The 18538-nt window shown below is 36.0% G+C and overlaps 1 protein-coding gene across 2 annotated transcripts; it reads left to right on the top strand.

The window, feature by feature from the left end:
• Positions 1–3471: 3471 nt before the first annotated feature.
• On the top strand, positions 3472–17558 carry LOC127429180 (uncharacterized). Of its 2 annotated transcripts, XM_051678046.1 has the most exons (10): positions 3481–3800; positions 6125–6160; positions 7377–7442; positions 7817–7933; positions 9575–9934; positions 10254–10362; positions 12138–12479; positions 12630–12806; positions 15410–15513; positions 16674–17558. In XM_051678046.1, exons 6-10 carry the CDS (start codon positions 10305–10307, stop codon positions 16740–16742), a joined length of 750 nt encoding a protein of 249 aa, XP_051534006.1. In that variant the 5' UTR covers positions 3481–3800; positions 6125–6160; positions 7377–7442; positions 7817–7933; positions 9575–9934; positions 10254–10304; the 3' UTR covers positions 16743–17558. The 2 variants fall into 2 exon arrangements, with proteins under 2 accessions (XP_051534007.1, XP_051534006.1); XM_051678047.1 differs by having other exon boundaries at positions 3472–3800; positions 9575–10362; positions 12660–12806.
• The last annotated feature ends 980 nt before the right edge of the window (positions 17559–18538 follow it).

Genomic DNA, 18538 nt, shown 5'->3' with positions numbered 1-18538 from the left:
CAATAAAGACATGAAAGATTATAACTGTTAGTGTGTTATTGGCTTAAGCACATTGTGTTTGTCTACACTTGTGACTTTGATGAAGATGAGATCACATTTTATGACCAGTTAACGCAGAAAACCAGCTAATTCCAAAGAGTTCAAATACTTTTTCTTGCCACTGTTTTCCTTTAAAATGGTTATATCATGTCTTGAACTTCACACATTACACATTTTCCTCTGTTATTCTAATAGTCATTTTCTGTGCTCTACCTTGTAAGAAAAACAGCAGTGGGCAAACTAGCACCGGAAAATAATCATGTACCGCATGACATCACAATCGCCTCTGAGAATGTGCATTTGCTGCTAAAGGGTCAAAACCAAACAAACCATAAACCACTTAACTAAACTTAATAAAGACACAAAGTCTGCTGGTGAATGTTAGCAAGCAAGAATGAGAACATGCCATCTCTCACTGAATTGTACAGCATGCTCTCGACATATTAAAATAATTCTGCAAAACATTTGCGGTATGTTCTGAGGTCAACAGTAACAATCTTCGTTAGCCAAACTGATAATTCTTGACCTTTGAAAACCTTTTTACTCACATAGCAATGAATTGTGGGTAAGCTAAATGCAATGTATTTATTCTTAATCATAGAACCTCAAAATGTATGAAATATTACTCACGAGTATGGTTGCGAACTGTCCTGTATTAGCCGGGACATCCTGTATTTTGACTGAAATATAGATGTTCAGTACGCGACACCAATTGTCCCGTACTTTAACTGTGAAACAATCAAGATTCGGAGAAAACAAAGTGTGATTTTTATAATCCACATTTGGCTGGACAATCAAAAACTTTGGAGCCAATTGTTTCCCAATTTAATTGTTGCTGTCTTGATTGGAAGCTCGATTACCCTTCCTTGGTCCCAGTTGGGGGGGGGGACTTATATCTCCATCAAAATATCTTTGTTTGTATTCCGCTGAAGAAAGAAAGTCACTGAGATGGCACAAGGGTGAGTAAATGATGAGCAAATAAAATGAGAATTATTTTGGGTGAACTAATCCTTTAAGCCATCACACTTTTCAGGCCATAGCCTGAACCTTTGACTTAGGATAGACCTCACCGAAATTACCGGCCAGGTTGAACTGCTATGCTCCTAACTGATCTCTGCCTGCATCACCTCGGTCTAATGATGGACTACACTCTTGAAATGGAATACATAGACTATCAATTAATTGCCAACAAAACCCTTCATCAGCCAACTAACAAGGACAATGCATCTATGTGAACGTCTGCAGTTAATCCAGGATGGACTTCAAAGACATTACTCATTAATCTTACAGTTCATGCAAAATCTTTGTTTTAAACACTGACCCTTAACACTTACTTACTTTAATAATTTTAAACCATGACTTGCAGTATACATAAGTAATATTGGCATTATATTCATGATGTTAGCCAGAGGGGAACTGGCCCCCACAGTGAGCCTGGTTTCTCCCAAGGTTATTTTTCTCCATTAACCAACATCTTATGGAGTTTTGTGTTCCTTGCCACAGTCACCTTCGGCTTGCTCACAGGGGTTATAAATACAATCATTATTTAATTACTTATTTTAAACAATTCACAATTGTATTTTATCAAACTACACAATGATGACTCTAAGACATTATAGATATTACAGTTTTATCTTCTGTTAATGCCTGATCTTCTGTAAAGCTGCTTTGAAACGATGTGTGTTGTGAAAGGCGCTATACAAATAAAAATGACATAACTTGACTTGACTTGACTTTCATTCTTTGTACAACTTGACCAGAAGATATAAGAGATTTAGACAAGATCATTTTTGTGGTTAAGCATTTGGCACACAAATAGTGAAACTCAAGGAAGTAATGACAGCTGGTGTGTGTTTTATTGTGAGCGGAGTGTATCAGTGCTGATGTTAGTTTAGATGGCCATCTAAACACTCAGAAGATGAAGTTTTCCTCCATTATGATCTGTATTCTTATCTGGTTCTGCTTTTTTTCCAGAGGTAAGTGTCAATCCAACCTAAACATGTGGTTCAAAACCTTTTTACGGATATTAAGACCCTCGAACCATCAAATCGATGAGTCGATGAGTATAAAGACTCAAAGTACATACAGTAAAGGGAATTATATTGTTTTGGATATAGAAATATTTTTGGCATTAGAATATTTGATAAATTATGTAGACATAGTGTTTATTTGTTACAGTTTCTGTTGCATTGTGTTTGATGAATACGATTGTGCTCTTTGAGGAAGACATTGATGTTTCCGCTATACATTTCAAAATAGCTGTTATTTGTTATGATATAAGCTTCTCTTCAGTTAGCATTCTGAATCTTAGTATTTACAGGTATTCAATCACAGAATTGGAATAAACTATATAATAGTATGTTATGGGTAAGTTATTAAAAAATAGTAATCCACCTAATTGCAAATTACTTCTCTAAAATTGTAATTAGATTACTTTACTGATTACTTTATGGGGAAAGAAATCATATTACAAGTTATTCTCTAAAAAAAACAATTCACAGAAAATTTAGAAAGTTTGAATTCAAAATAATGTTGATGTTTCCTTGTTGATTGTCATTGTCCCTTCAGCAGTCAAAGGAACACAGATGTACACAGGGAATACATGCTGTAAAATGTAATTTGTAACATATTCCGTTAGATTACTCAAGGCCAGTAATGTATTCTAAATACTTTGGATTACTTCTTCAGCACTGGTAGATTTTTTTACTTGTTTTGACTATAAAAACTCTGCCAGTACAGTAAAACAAAATACACATGTTAAAAATACATTCTCTGAAAAAACCTAAATACCTTAAGCAGTGTTGCTTCTAAAACCAGATAAATATTTTACTGTATTTCGTACACTTTTCATTTTTCTTTAAGACTCAAATCTCTATTGTATCCCTCTCGATATTAACATTTTTTAAACCTCTTATTATTGTCTTGGTGATTGTTTCCCATCCACTATCTTACTACATAAATCATTCCCCTTTTCTCCTTTACACCTTAAATTGTCTTGAGACTCCCGTCTGAAATGTAATACCTCTATGATCAAAATGTTTGTGTAATGAAAGAGATATTTCCCCATAGAGTGGTCTTTAAATTCAATTTCGCAAAATAAAAATAATAAATGTACATGAAGCAGATCTCATAAAAAACAAAACAAACAACAACAAAAAAAAAAACACACATAGTCAAGGTTTAACACCCACACTTTATATAATTTTTAACATCTTTCCTAACAGTTTTCAATCTGATTATACTTTAAGATGTTGGATTTAGTTTCAGTACACCTGGATTATGAAGATACATCTAAAGCAGATCTAAATAATCTAAATTAAAATAAATAATCTTAAAATATGTTACACACATTTCATACTGGACATACTTACTTTCATACTGGAAATAAACAGTGGCTACAAGCCTTCCTGTGTGTTTTTGTTTCTCAGCCACAGGTTCAACAGAGGAGTTATCCATGATACAGTGCTCTGCCAACATTACTGTATGTGAGGGAGATTCTATTCAAATCAAATGCTGCTGGACTAAAACCAACCATCCAGTGAAAGTTAGTTGGTTTAAGAATGAGGAAAAAATTTCAGCTGGAAAGCACCAACTCCAAGAGCTTCCAGAGCAGCACTGTTCTACACTAAACATCACAAACATAACTAAAAATGACACAGGAGATTATGTTTGTAAAGTGATTCAAGACATACCATACCTGCTTGAAGTGATGGGAAATAAAACAGTCCTAACAGTCATTCAAATTCACACAACAACTGAAGGTGAGATTTTTCTTTAACAGGATGTTTCTCCCAACATAATTCCACTATCAGTAGCTACAATTAAAGACCATTGCCCTTTTGCATAAAGCACCTTAAGTGAAATTTTCCCTTAAGATTGCACCAAAATTTCCCTTAAATTTAATGGTGCTGCAGAAAACAACCCTTAAGTTTTACTTAAGGGCCTTTATAGGTAAAATGTCATAATCCCCTACAATTTCCCTTAAATATTTATTTTTTACTTAAGTATTCCCTTAAGTGTTGCATAAAGCCCCTTAACTGCCATTTTCCTAAATAAACCGTAAGGGTAGTAAAACGTCCTGGTTACTTTCGTAACCTCCGTTCCCCGATGGAGGGAATGAGATGTTGTGTCAATGTAGTGACACTAGGGGTCGCCCTTGGGAGCCCCTAACACCTCTGATCTTTGAGAAAAGGCCAATATGAAATGGCGAGTGCAATCTGCATGCCACGCTCCCGGACATATGGGTATAAAAGGAGCTGGCTCACAACCAGTGTTGCCAACTTAGCAACTTTGTCGCTAGATTTAGCAACATTTCAGACCTCTTTAGCGACTCTTATTCAAAAAAGTGACCAGCAACAAATCTAGCGACTTTTTGGACAAACCTTAGCTACCTTCCGTAGAAAAAAGTCACCAGTACTGCCACGCAAGCGCGTGGTCTTGCTTTCCTGCCCGGACTTGGAGGCACACATCTCTCTGCGTCTACTCTGTTCAGTGAGACTGACAGAGAGTGAAGTGAGCAGGCAAGAAGACGGAGCAGCAAAATCAGTTGACCGCATGGCAGCTGACATAGACATGAATGAGCTGTGCATGTGCATTGTCAAGGACCAATCACGAATCTGTATTGTTTTTTGTTTTTTGTAAACATGCACATAGTTTTTTTTGTTGTAAATATGCACATAGTGGTTTGTTATGGCTGAGCGCTGTGTGAGAGAAAAGATAAGTTTCTGTCGCTTCTTACTTTCTCTCTAAGTGATTGATAGATATAGGGAATTAATAGGGTATTACAGTATGTACGGTAAGCACAGAGAGGCAAACACATGTAAAGGGCGGACACTATGTAAAATTCAAATGAGACGCGATGATGTCACGAATATGCTAATTAGCGTATGACGTCATCTAGTGACATTTAGCGACATTTCGAGCAGGCTTTAGCTACTTTCCATTGAAACTAGTTGGCAACACTGCTCGCAACCACTCATTCAGGTTTTGTGCTGAGGAGCCGAGACAAGGTCCCGGCCATTTCAGTCCCTGTCCCCTGCACAAGCTATGGCGGGTGCTCTTTAGACCATCTAAATAGGATTACTATGGGGAATCGCTAACATGATGAAAGGCAATCTAATATCACATCTAACACCTCAAATTCACCTCACTATTCACTATCAAAGGTGTCTTCCTGAAGTGGACACTCACCGGCCATAAAAGCAGAATCAGGTACAATCCTCAAAATTAATAGATTTAAACACATTTGTGTGTGTGTGGGTGTGTGTGTGTGTGTGTGTGTGTGTGTGTGTAAAAAAAAATAAATAAAAATAATGCAATGGAGGATTCTGTTGGAGAATTAATGGAGGATTCTGCTTTTATGGCCAGTGAGAGTCCACTTCAGGAAGACACCTTTGATAGTGAATAGTGAGGTGAATTTGAGGTGTTAGATGTGATATTAGATTGCCTTTCATCATGTCAGCAATTCCCCATGGTAATCCTGCTAAAATGGTCTAAAGAGCTCTCCCTATCACAAAAAAACACTTGCATTGGTATACTGTACTCTTCAACTGATCTATAATCTTCGCCATTTCTCCTTTTTTAGAAACCTTGTAACTCTTAGCCTACAAACAAGGTGATGTTTTACTACCCTTAAGGTTTACTTAGGAAAATGGCAGTTAAGGGGCTTTATGCAACACTTAACCTATATCACTTAACCTATAACGGCCCTTAAGTAAAACTTAAGGGTTGTTGTCTGCAACACCATTAAATTTATGGGAAACTTTAGTGCGTTCTTAAAGGAAAATTTCACTTAAGGTGCTTTATGCAACCGGGCATGTGCTGTAATTTCACATGGTTATGATTGATGCAGTCAATTAATCCGCTCATTGTTTATACAGTTTCACATCTATTCACCTGGACTATCGTTTGTTCTGTCTGTTTCTGTTTGTGCCTTGTTTGGATTATTCTCAATGACTGTACTATCTGAACTGTGTTTTTGTGACTGTTCATTGTTTATGTATTATTGTGTTACTATTGTAAAGCGTACTTGAGCTCTGGAAAGGTGCTATATAAATTAAACTTATTACTATTATTATTATTACAGTGGTCCCAGTAATCACCACGACTGTCCTAACAGCCAGTAAGTATTCAGAGCATGTCAAAAGACAAGAGTCTTTATACCATGCAACATACTGTATCACTGAAAATTATATTTATAATAAAAATGTCAGTTGTGATATAGGAACTAATTAAATACACAATGAGATAAATGAGTGAGTTGTGCAACATTACTGCAGTAATGAAACAGGATGAAAAACTTAAAAAAGAACTTTAAACCATAACTTTTAACCACAAAGCAACCATACAATAAGTAAACGTAAATAAAACAACCTGGGTAGGGTTGCACCAGCTGTGCATAAGTTCTCACATAAGTTAGGACATAAAGTTCACACTAAGGGCTTAGTAACTACTAGTTAGTTTGTAACTAAGTGAGTGCTTAATTTGGTTGCACCACCTGTTCTTAAGGCAAGACTTAACTAGTAGGTCGTAAGCGCTCCGTAAAGTAATGCGTAGTCGTATATTATGACATTTACCTGTATTTATCCAATAAGCAGCCTTCAAATTTATACATAGAAGTGTTAAAAAGCTGTGTAGCCTATTCTGGGGTATTTCAGTTTTTGAGTGATTTCCTTTAACTATAGCAGGTTAAAGGAATATTTCAGGTTCAATACAAGTTAAGCTCAATCGACAGCATTTGTGGCATATTATTGATTACCGCAAAAATGAATTTCAACTTGTCCTTCCTTTATTAAAAAAAAAGCAAAAATCTGGGTTACAGTGAGACACTTACAATGGAAGCGAATGGGGCCAATCCGTAAACAGTAAAATACTCATTGTTTCAAAATTATAGCCACAAGACGTAAACAATATGCGTGTTAACATGATTTTAGTGTGATAAAATCACTTACTAACCTTTTCTGTGTAATGTTATAGCCAATTTTACAACTTCATTGCCATGATGATGTAATGTAAAAAAACAACAACATAAAAGCACTGTAGAAATGATGATTATTACAGCTCAAATAATACATGAGTTTTAACTGAAGAATTAATGTAAGTGCTTTCTTTAAAATGATAATCTTCAAATTTCTGCCTTTAACCCCTCCAAAAATCAGCCCCATTTACTTCCATTGTAAGTGCCTCACTATAACCTAAATTTTTGCTTTTTATTTGGTAAACTTATTTTTGTAAACAACATTAAAACACAAATTCTGTCAATTGAGCTTAACTTGTATTGAACCCAGGACATTCCTTTAATTGATTAAGTTGGAATCAACTATCATTATTTACTCCAGCACTCCATCCGAAGTCAAATCTAGAAGATGAGACCTCTCATTCTTTGGACTCACTTATTGTAAACGGTAAGATGTTACATGAAATCTGAGCTCACAAATTATTATTTACAGTATCTTAGACATATCAAGTTCAACTTGTATTTACAGAACAATAGGAAGCTGGTTTTGATACATTTTTGTCACTGATGCTATAATAATGTTTTTGTGTAATTAAGTTTCCAAAGAATAAAATGCAAATACAGAGTATTGAAGTGTTTTGGGGTTTAGTACTTCAGGGTTTTGCTCTCTGTAGTTTTGCATTCCATCCAACTCTCTCTAATTAACTCCAAGCAATTTGGAATGTGCCACAAAGCAAACTACATATCCCACAAGCCCCATGTAGTAAGTTTTGTTATTGTAAAAGTTCTTTATCCGATCTTATCATGTTATTTTTTCCACAGGTAATTTGTGGGAGGTTGTAATGATTTATATTTTCAGATGTTTGCCCTTCCTCACTCTGCTGGTGGCATTCTTTTACCTTAACAGAGATGACAGACTAGTCTCAAAATCAAAACCAGGTAACTGTTTAACACATCCAGCACGTAGCAATGATTTCAGAAGTTAGGGGGACAAAATGTTTAGCTTGAGAACAGAAAAATTTGACCAAGTTGCCAAGTTTTATATGGCTTTACATATAGCCATAAGGATTACATACTGTATAGGCTAGCCATGTTAAAAATGGGTAATGTGTAATTTTTACATGGAGGATCTACTTCTGCCAAAATAACCTTAAAAATAATTGTTGATTTATGTAACTTAATTTAATCAGGTTGATTTGAAAAAAGTTACTTTTCCTGTGTTGAGTTCCTGATCTAACCCTAACCCTGTAGCTGACATGCAACTCAGGTTGAGTGACATGGTCGCCATGGAAACGATGGTTCATGATGAGCTCACGTACATAGTTGAACAGCTATCTCGTCTAGTGAATTTTATTGTCTGCATTTACACATATACACATTTTCTGTATAAAATACCCAATGCACAAATATTTGCCTGATGAAAAAGTGAGGGGGATGGACTTTGGTACCCGTACACCACGTCCCCGCCGTATTCTACACCCATGAACACATCCAACACGAACTTCCCAAACCAGTGGAGTAGAGTTAAACATTAATCGGCCAGAGTTCTTAGCCTAGAATCAAACCAACTAACTCTGTGATAAATCACATTACAAACTTTGATTGAGCAAAAAAAAAAAGGAATTTTAAAATGTGACAAGAGTTCTACACTGTGTACTTGTTAGGGAAATAATGAACTACTCATCACTGCAACATCCAATTTTAACTAACAATAGGTACGTATCTCGCTGTGAAGCTAGCTAACGCTAGCTAATGTTACCTAGATAACCAACTGAATCTACTTTTCTGTGAAGTGCAAAACAAAACAAGTATAAAAACACAATGACAAATCCAAATCATTTGGATTTTTAAATAATTTTTAACAACAGTATTTTTTTATGTTAAAAGGTGCAAGTCATTTGAATAAATGCTTGGACACCAGAAACTTTTTAGTGCAGTTTATGGACTAACTTTATCCCGCTTGCTCTTTTGGCTCTCTGTGTTGTAAAGTGTCCTGTTACAGTAACCGTTAAGTGAGAAATCACTCCAAATGATTCAGTTTTTCAGTTAGGAAGCTTTTTGCATAGATTTTGAAATAATCAGTGAACCAATCGTGAAGAAAGGGCTAGATAGCATCCACACAGCCAATCAGATGAGAAGCTATGGTACCTACCCTTTCCATTTCGACTGACTTGTCATTGTGTTTTCTGACTTGCTGTTGTGTTTCAGGATTTGGCATTGTGTTTTCTGATTCATTCTTTTGTTTTCAGATTTGCTGTTGTTTTTTTATGATTTGTTGTTTTGTTTTGCACTTCACGGCCAACCATATTTTGTGTACCAATTTTTCCTATTAATTTTAATACAAGTGCTCCGTCTCAGGCTAAATCGTTTCTGGCACCACCGAACAAATTAAATTAACCTATGAATGGCTTACTTATAGTTATCTCTGCATATTAAGTTGGAAAAGGAGAAAGTATTTTAACAAGAAGTTACACACTTCTGCTTTAAGATTTAGCAGTCTTAAAATAGGGCCCAAAGTATTACTAAGAGTTTTTACTTTTAGATATTTTTTTTTTACATATTCATTGTTTTCATGTAAAGCAGTTGAGCATGCAGTAATTTCAGAAGATGAGCCAGAGGAAGATCTGGAATCAGGAAATAAACAAAGGAATGAAACTGAAGATGTGGAACAGGGTGAGAAAGCTACTGAAAAAGAGGAAAGGAGAGAAAACACAGAGAAATGTAAAACTGTTGAGGGGATGGAGGAAGAAAAACACGATGAAGAAAATGAGCCAGTTGTAATTCCAGACAGTGAAAACGGGAGAGGTCCAATGTGTGGCAATGAAAAAGGGACCGTTTCTGTTTTGGACGATAAAGAAAGGACAGTTTCTGTGCTGAGCAACAGTGTCGTTTCAGCTCTGTGACACAGACAGGAAATGGAGTGATGGGCATACAGTTCAGGTCTATGTTGTAACTTCCTGTATCACTGTTTGTTTGCAGTTTCTTAATGGTTGCAATGTAACAAAGGCCACCACTGAATTCTTAAATTTTATAAATGATATTCCAGTTCATATTTAATAATAAAATATGTCTTGTACAGGCATGGATCTGACCATCTGATTGTGTTGTTTTGTGGGGGAAGTGTATATGGTTGTGTACGGGGGTGGAGGAAAGAGTAAGAGATCAGTGTTGTGGTTTTGTCAGGGACTGACTGTGACAGAATTAGTTGTTGGGGGGTTTGAGAAAAGCTGAGAGTATGAGTGTTTTGTGTGTGTGAAAGGCTGTGATATGGGAGTAAAGCACAGTTCAGATTACCAACAGATGTTCAGAAATGAAGGGCTCATCTAATATCTTCTGTGGGCTCCTCATGTCATGCTTGTGTCTTAGAGGTAAGTGCTACATGGAACACCTGCCTGAAAATCAATGAACAATATGTTTTTTTTACAGCATTTATTACTCTTTGTTAATGTTAGTTAATAAAAATAAAATTGTTCATTGTTAGTTCATGTTAGTTCATAGTGCATTAACTAATTTTAACATATACAACTTTTGGTTTTAAAACTGCATTACTATATGTTGAAATTAACATTAACCAAGATTAATACACGCTGTAAAAGTATTGTTTATTGTTAGTTCATGTTAACTAATGTTAACAAATGGAACCCTATTGTAAAGTGTTACCTAAATTGCAGTAAAACATTACTTAACCAGTTTAATATTCATTGTGTTATTATTAGTAAAAAAATAAAAATAATAATAATAATAATAATTTAAGTGGCTAGTGGTTCTCGTCTGGTTAACTGGGGAGCTCTCGACCATTATGACCTGTAAATTCTTGAATATGTGGAATAAATATATCACCAAGACAAACTAATGTACAGACTAGAGTGGAGTCCATACAACAACAAAATCTTACTATATGGTATTACTTCTCGAAAATGTCTTTACGCAGTCCTAAGTTTAATGTAAAAGCAATATTCCGGATTCAATACAAGTTAAGCTCAAGCACCAATTGTGACATAATTAAAATGGACTTCCCTCCATTTCTTTAGAAAACAGCAAAAATTGAGGTTACAATGAGGCATTTGCAATGGAAATAAATGGGGCCAATTTTTGGAGGGTTTAAAGGCAGAAATGTGAAGCTTAACATTTTATAAAAGCACTTACATTCATTCTTCTTTTAAAAGTGCATTTGTTGAGCTGTAAAATTGTTTAAATCCTCATTTTTGCAAGATTACAATGTTTATAACGAAGTTGTAAAATTGGACATAATTTTACACAGAAAAGGCAAATAATTTTATCACACTAAAATCATGATTAAATGCATATTGATTACATCTTGTGACTATATTGAAACAGTGAGTATTTTAACGTTTACGGATTGGTTCCATTCACTTCCATTGGAAGTGCCTCACTGTAACCCAGATAAAAAAAAAAGGAGGGACAAGTCAAAATTAATTTTTCGTGGTAATCAACATTATGCCACTAATGCTGTCTATTGAGCTTTAATGAATATTCCATTAATGTTGTTGTTAATGTTAATGAAGTGTGTTGAAAAAGATGGACCTCAGGTTCCTTTATTCATTTTTGTTGCACAATTATATGGTGTGTGACTTTATTCTTAAAAACCTGTCCACCATCTTGCTACACGATCTATAGAACTTAAACTCTCCGTTGAATCCCACCTGTGGTTTCACATCTTTATAGTCAATATTTCTGTGTTATCAAGAGGGTGTTCCCTTTAGAGTGGTCTTCAAATCTAATTTTACAAAAAATAAATCATATTTAAAAATGTCCACAAAACACAGGATCATGGAAAAAACACATTTAAGTTTCCTACAGTAATAGATACACTTATAGCCTACCATTTTAATGGCTTTCCTGTTTTCTCGTAACAGTTTTTATTTGACTATAAGTTTAAGATGTTTTATTGGTGATAATTTCAATACACCTGGGTTATGAAGGTGCTCTGTGCTTTTCAGTTAAAGAATCCAAGAACATGTTACACACTTTTTATACTGGGCATACTGGACATAAGGCCCAGTTCTATGGGGGTGCTTAAGGGTGGGGATGTCAAAGCACCCTCAGTTGAACATACTGTACACACTAAAATACTGGAAATAAACAATGGCTTCAAGCCTCTATGTGTGTTTTTGTTTCTCAGCCACAGCTTCAACAGAGGAGTTATCCATGATACAGTGCTCCGCCAACATTACTGTATATGAGGGAGATTCTATTCAAATCAAATGCTGCTGGACTAAAACCAGCCATCCAGTGAAAGTTAGTTGGTTTAAGAATGAGGAAAAAATTTCAGCTGGAAAGCACCAACTCCAAGAGCTTCCAGAGCAGCACTGTTCTACACTAAACATCACAAACATAACTAAAAATGACACAGGAGATTATGTTTGTAAAGTGATTCAAGACATACCATACCTGCTTGAAGTGATGGGAAATAAAACAGTCCTAACAGTCATTGAAAAACAATCAGACAATGCAACTACTAAAGGTAAGATTCTTCTTCTCAGTTCCTTTTCAACACATTCTAAAAGCAATACTGCTAGAAGACTCATTCTTGAAAACCACCATTGTTAACGTTATCAAGAACATTTCCAGTTGTTTTAGCAATCTGTTGTCTAATTAAACTGCTGATTTACAGACAAACTTGGTTCAGCTTCTCTACCAACAGGAACTCCTGTGACAATAAGTCTGATTACACCCTTAAACACAACCTCAAATCTGATCCTGCCTTTGTCCCTGGCCGCTGCCATCGGCTTACTGACCTTCTGCTTGGCCTTCAGCATCTTCAAGATAAGGAACTCCTTTAAAAATGCAGGTACACTTGAACACCTTGATGCATGGCTGGCCTTCTTCTTGCCACCATAGCAGAACAAATTTCTGTGTAAATCGTAAATCGTATGTGAAACAGTTCTTACGCAAATTGTTGCATTCGATTCAAAGGGACAAATCACAAACGATTGGATTTAAGAATGCTTTACAAAGAAATCAGTCCTGCTTGTATATAATGCATAAGTCACATTCTGTGTGTCCATGTGTGTGTGTGCTGAACATAATGTAAGCCTGCACTGCTTTATGCTTAATAGTTCTGTTTTATCGGTAAGGTCAAAAGTTGATTAAGGATTAGTAGGCCATTCATACCACTTATGTCTACGTGTATCGCTATTTTTCAGCGCCTCACAAAAGTTAAAAGAACTTAGACTTTTAAAACCCCTGTCGAGACACCTGCCTTCTGTTCCATTCCCTTTTTAATGCAAATGTCCTATAGCTCACCATCATTCATTTCATCAGGTCTTTTGTGTTCACTCTTATGAAACATACAGTAGTACAGTTTAATATTGACATCAGTGTAAAAGCATCGATATCACAGTCAGACTATGCATTTATTATTTATTTAAAGGACGGATTGCAAATTTTGCACATTTTTCCAGCTGACCAAACCATAGCACACTATTATACACAAAAAAAATCCAGACACTATTAAACAAACAAACTTTAACTGACTTACAGTGTATGACGCAAGTGCATGTAATATGAAAAATAATGTTTCCTATGTCACAGCCTTGCTGTGTGAGCAGTCTTTTATGTCTAAGCTTGTCAGATACTGTAACTGTGGCCACTCGTACAGGAAATGCATATGAAGCAAAGATGACAGTGCTAGCAACAATCAGTCAAACTGTTACAGTAGATTTATATTAACCTGATTTAAAACATCTTAAAGGGGTCATATTATACATTTAATTTACGATAAAAAATGTTCCCCTGAAGTCCATCTGTACCAAAGACAGTTATTTTGAGTTTGTTCATGACCATTTTCTCCCCTTTCTAAACCCCTAAACCCTGGGCATGCTACACTTTGTGCTCCATTTACTCACATTCAAACGCATCTGAACCCTAGAGACCAGAAATGCAAACTCATGCAGAAAATTTTTGCTTTCTGATGTGTACAAAAGGTCAAGTTTGGTGAAGTCTGACCTGCAAATTCGTGTGACGAAAAGGCGTGTGACCAATACAAGAATGAAATATCACACACTGACCTCGTGGCTCAGTTCAAAGAATACTTAGGTGTCATTTACGGGTGGGACGGGTGGGACATGCTCCTATAACTTTTTTGCCTTTGCCAATTTTGTCCCCTCCACCTTTTGAAATAGCTTTTGTCAGGTAAGTGTCTAATGCAGAAGAAACATTTCCAGCACTGAGATGTTTCAGATCTGGCACTGGAGTTTATTATTTTAATGTTATAATGAGTGCTTGTTGCGGCTGTTATCAGTGGCATTGAATGACAGTGGGCGGCGATGTTCTCTCGTGCATCACACTCCACTTTTGCGCAGATCGTGCTGCTTTCCAGTTAAATCGCAAGCAAAATGCAAACAGTGTCCCTGCTCATGATAGACTGTACATCCACTGATGTACAGATGCAATCTTAGTTTATTAAATTGAAAAGTTACATTAGGGCAGATTAAAACCCGGAACTCCTTGTAATAAAGGCAAAAACTTTACCACAAGCTCAGTCAGTCTTTCTGGTTAAAGCTAACTGATCAATGTATTTATCCACTTACTAACAAAATCCCTGTAATGGCATTGTTAGATGTACAGATCAAATTATCAAATTAATTATGTGAAATATTTATTGGAGTGCTAGAATTGGTCATCAAGATGTCTATTTATCAAAACATTAAAAAATGATCTTACAAAAATTATTCTAAAAATGACATTATCTGCACATAACCTAATTAATTATTAATATTCATGAGTTTCGCCACTTCGTGACGTCCACCACCCTCCAAACTGTCCCCACCACTTTTTAAACAAAGTTTCACCCATGAAAGAATAGATATTTCAAAGCTGCATGTTTTCATTGTTGAAGGAATGTGAGTGGATGGCATTTTTAAAATGTTGAATATAACATTATGTTATTCATGATTTATTCATGGTTAAAACCAGAAGCACTTGAGCCCTGTTTGTTGCAGTGTCCAAAATAATTTTGCATGCTCTAAAACTAGTGGCCACAGTTTGAGAATTAAATGGGCCATTTGTTGCTGCTGTGATTTTAAGAAACACCCCCTTTGTACGTGAAATAAGAAACAGTTCTTCAGTCCATTTGACTAAGACACAGTATGCTGGTTTCCAGGTGTATTCATCTGTTTGACAGCAGAGAGTTGTGGAAGTTTAGAATGAGAAGTTTATGAAGCTAGTTTTCAATAGATGCTCTTGGACTGGGGAGGAAGTTTTGAGTTCTGAATATTTTTTAGTTGTTGTGGTTTTTATCTCATAATATCTATGCAAATTGATTCCTCATGATATGACCTCTTTTAAAAGTTTTAACACCTTTATTAAAAAGGACCCTGGTTATTAGCATAGATATTCCTCATGGATGTAAACACATGTACCCATAATCACCATGTCTCCATCTCCTCACAGAACGAATGGTCAATCATCAGATGCCTCACAGTGAGGGGGGGGAGCATGAAAACATGGAGGAGGAGGAGCTTAGCACAAACTCCTCCCAAGGATCTCTCCAATGGGTAAGATCTCTTATAAACACACCAAGTGGACACAACCTATGCAGGTCACATAATCAGAAAGGTCCAAATGCCTTCTTTGACTATGGCTGAATTCAAAATCGCATACTACCATACTACTCTTAATATTTCTGCCACACGGTACTGTAGTGGTATGAGTATTATGGTAGTATGCAATTCTGAATTCAGACGTTGTTTGGAATGGAATACTAGTGTACTGCATACTATTTTTATATAATGCAGTACAAATATGCAGTAAACAACACGAAACTTTTCAAAAAGTAGTATGCTACATTGATTGTTGTTACATAACCTCACTATGTTGCAAGGGTGTAGATTTGGCTTCAACATTGCAGGAGTTGCTGCGTGAAGCATTTAACCATGTTTCCACTGATCATGGTATACATAATGGGGGGTGTACTTGCTTGTTTTGATTATTGGGTAGGTTATTTCCCCATCATCCCACCAGAATCTATGCCCCTGCTATGTTGCATGTTCAATTCAGTGAGTTCCATCCGCTTTTTAACCCATCATCCATTTTAACCCAATTTTGTGTAAACAAAAACCTTTGGAAGTCAAATAATAAAGTAGAGGTAAATTGGTGTTTATGTTACTTTGGTTCATTCGATACACTGAAAATGGAAGGTCAAATCAAGCACAGTTGTGGGATACAGTATTCCATGCCATGTGCTCAGGTTATATTTTACACATTTTGGCAAATATGGGTAGGTCATGTGGGTATACCATGCATAGAAAGTGTATTGCATTGCATTACAGTAGAAGCTCTGTTATGACAAATGTCATCTTTTGCAGTTATTTCATTCAAAGTATATTTTTAACACTGACAGGTGTTTTTTTCTGAAATGTAAAAATGTATTGACCAAAACCTATTTATGCTTGATTGTTTCGGTAAAGAACACGGCGATTATCATGATCTACTTAGGTTCTTACATTATGATATCATAATGCACAATCTCTGAGCAACAGTTGTATTTCCACCATGAGTTCTCTGACAGCATGCAGAGAGATTCTAATGTCACTGATGTGGTTGTGTGTGTTCCACTGTTTCCTCTCTGCTCTTTAATGCTATTCTATTATTAAATCCATATTTCAGACTCTGACAGTATGATTCAGGCTCTCTCCCACTCTCTCTCTTATTACAGTATCACGTCCCTCTTTATTGGTCTTACTTTGATCTACAGAGGGGTGAAAACCAGTGTCAACCAGAATAGAAAAAAAGACAATCTTCTATTCATCTATTCATTGGATTTTATATTTTCTTATGTTTGTATCTTTATCTGGCAGCTGAGAGAATGTCTAAATATCAAATGCTGTTGTAACTTCAGAAGTGAACAGATTCATTGGAAACCCTTTGAGCTCTTGAGTTGCACTTGATTATCAGATTTTAATCTCACTGAATGTTGCAGCACAGTTGTGTTTTGAAACAAAAATGCATGTGGTGGGGTTGGTTGTTTTGTTTTTGTTGTCATTTTCTGTTTGTTACAAGTTTGTTAAAACTTTATGAAAAGATAAAATGTCTGAACATGATGTTTCCAATTAAAATCCAACCAAAAGCTACTTAGAAGGGTGCATGCCTACAGAGATTTTATCAGATATTTATTACTTGTCAAAGGAACCCTGTCTAAAGTGTAATACACCAGTAATACTGTGTCAAACATTGTTTGGGTGACCCCAAAAAGTATTTGGATGCTTGAGCCACATTTCTATGAACATAATTGCATTAGATTAAAATATAATAATAATAAAATAAAATAAAATGGCATTTGCAAAATAATGATGCTAGAGCTTTTCACAGAACTACACTTTACTGCACCATTTTTGCAATGACTTTTAACCAACTGGTCCCAAGGTGATTTTTAGTGGAGGTGTAGTTCATCATATTAACAATGAACATGTTCCACTAATTGACAACCAGAAAGTGTCCAGATTCTTAATTTTAGTTTTAAACAGTATATTTTTTTAATGTCATATTTTTAAGTGTGTTCATGCAATTTTTTATAAAAATACATACCTGTGTATAAAAATCACTCTAAGGCTTGATTCTGTAATTTCGCACTTTCATATACTGTGGTCGCATTTGACATTTGCAATAAAAGTCTATCAATACAGTTGACTGTGAGACATTTGTCATCGCATTGTGAGACAAAGAAAGGTGGGGAGGTATTTGTTTGTTTCTGGGTGGAAATTGTGGTGGCATTGACAGGTCAATGACAGGAAATGTAAACTGCAGAGTGGTTTGTTTCTTTCGATGCAACATGATGCACTTGTTATTTACTGTTTTTGGCTAAACAAACCACACAGCAAGCAAAGCAGCAAATCCCATTTTACCCTAGTCAAACAGAATAGATATGTGATGGTCTTTAGACATATGGGTACATATGACAAAATGTCCCTAAATATGCTCAGAAGCCCACCACAAGTACACCATCAGGGCGTGCACGTAAGCAGAGGCGGACCTACGGGACAGGCAAGCCAGGCCATGGCCTGGGTCTCAAAGCTGTGGGACCCCCGTGGACGGCAATAACAGTAGTTCACTGCAAAAACACTTGAAACAATGATTGGCAATGCTTAGCAGACCAGAATTACTAGAGGGGCCCCACATCCATTTAGCTACAAATTCAATTAAGAGCAGAATTTAAAATGTTGTGACAGTCACAACATTTTCATGAGATTAGACTGCATGTTTTGAATGTTCAAAATTCTGTGATACCCCGCTAGAGGTGCCCCCATCCCTTTAGCTGCTAATTCAAGTAAGAGCAGGATGCAGGAATCACGAAGAGGACGTCCGATGTACCAATCTGGGAGTCAGAAGAGGAAAAAAGAAAGAAGAGGAGGAGAAACATGACAGTGCTGACAGGTACAGAATCTGTAATGTTTACTGAACTATCCCTTCTCATGAAAAGATTGCCAACGGCCACGTGATTGGTATTGTTTACATTCACTTCACATTATTCTACATACACTTCTTATTTAAATGCAACAAACTATACATCGTTAAAAAGACGTG

The sequence above is a fragment of the Myxocyprinus asiaticus genome, chromosome 38 (genome assembly GCF_019703515.2).
Source record: "Myxocyprinus asiaticus isolate MX2 ecotype Aquarium Trade chromosome 38, UBuf_Myxa_2, whole genome shotgun sequence".
NCBI lineage: Eukaryota > Metazoa > Chordata > Actinopteri > Cypriniformes > Catostomidae > Myxocyprinus > Myxocyprinus asiaticus.
Note: the sequence above shows the minus strand (reverse complement) of the source record. Positions and strands in the feature narration are given on the sequence as shown.

Coding starts and splice junctions, on each gene's coding strand:
- LOC127429180 (XM_051678046.1), top strand. CDS start 10,305: ATGAAGGGCTCATCTAATATCTTCTGTGGGCTCCTCATGTCATGCTTG. Junction 10,363..12,137: donor GTCATGCTTGTGTCTTAGAG/GTAAGTGCTACA, acceptor TTTGTTTCTCAG/CCACAGCTTCAACAGAGGAG. Junction 15,514..16,673: donor CCCAAGGATCTCTCCAATGG/GTAAGATCTCTT, acceptor CTCTTATTACAG/TATCACGTCCCTCTTTATTG.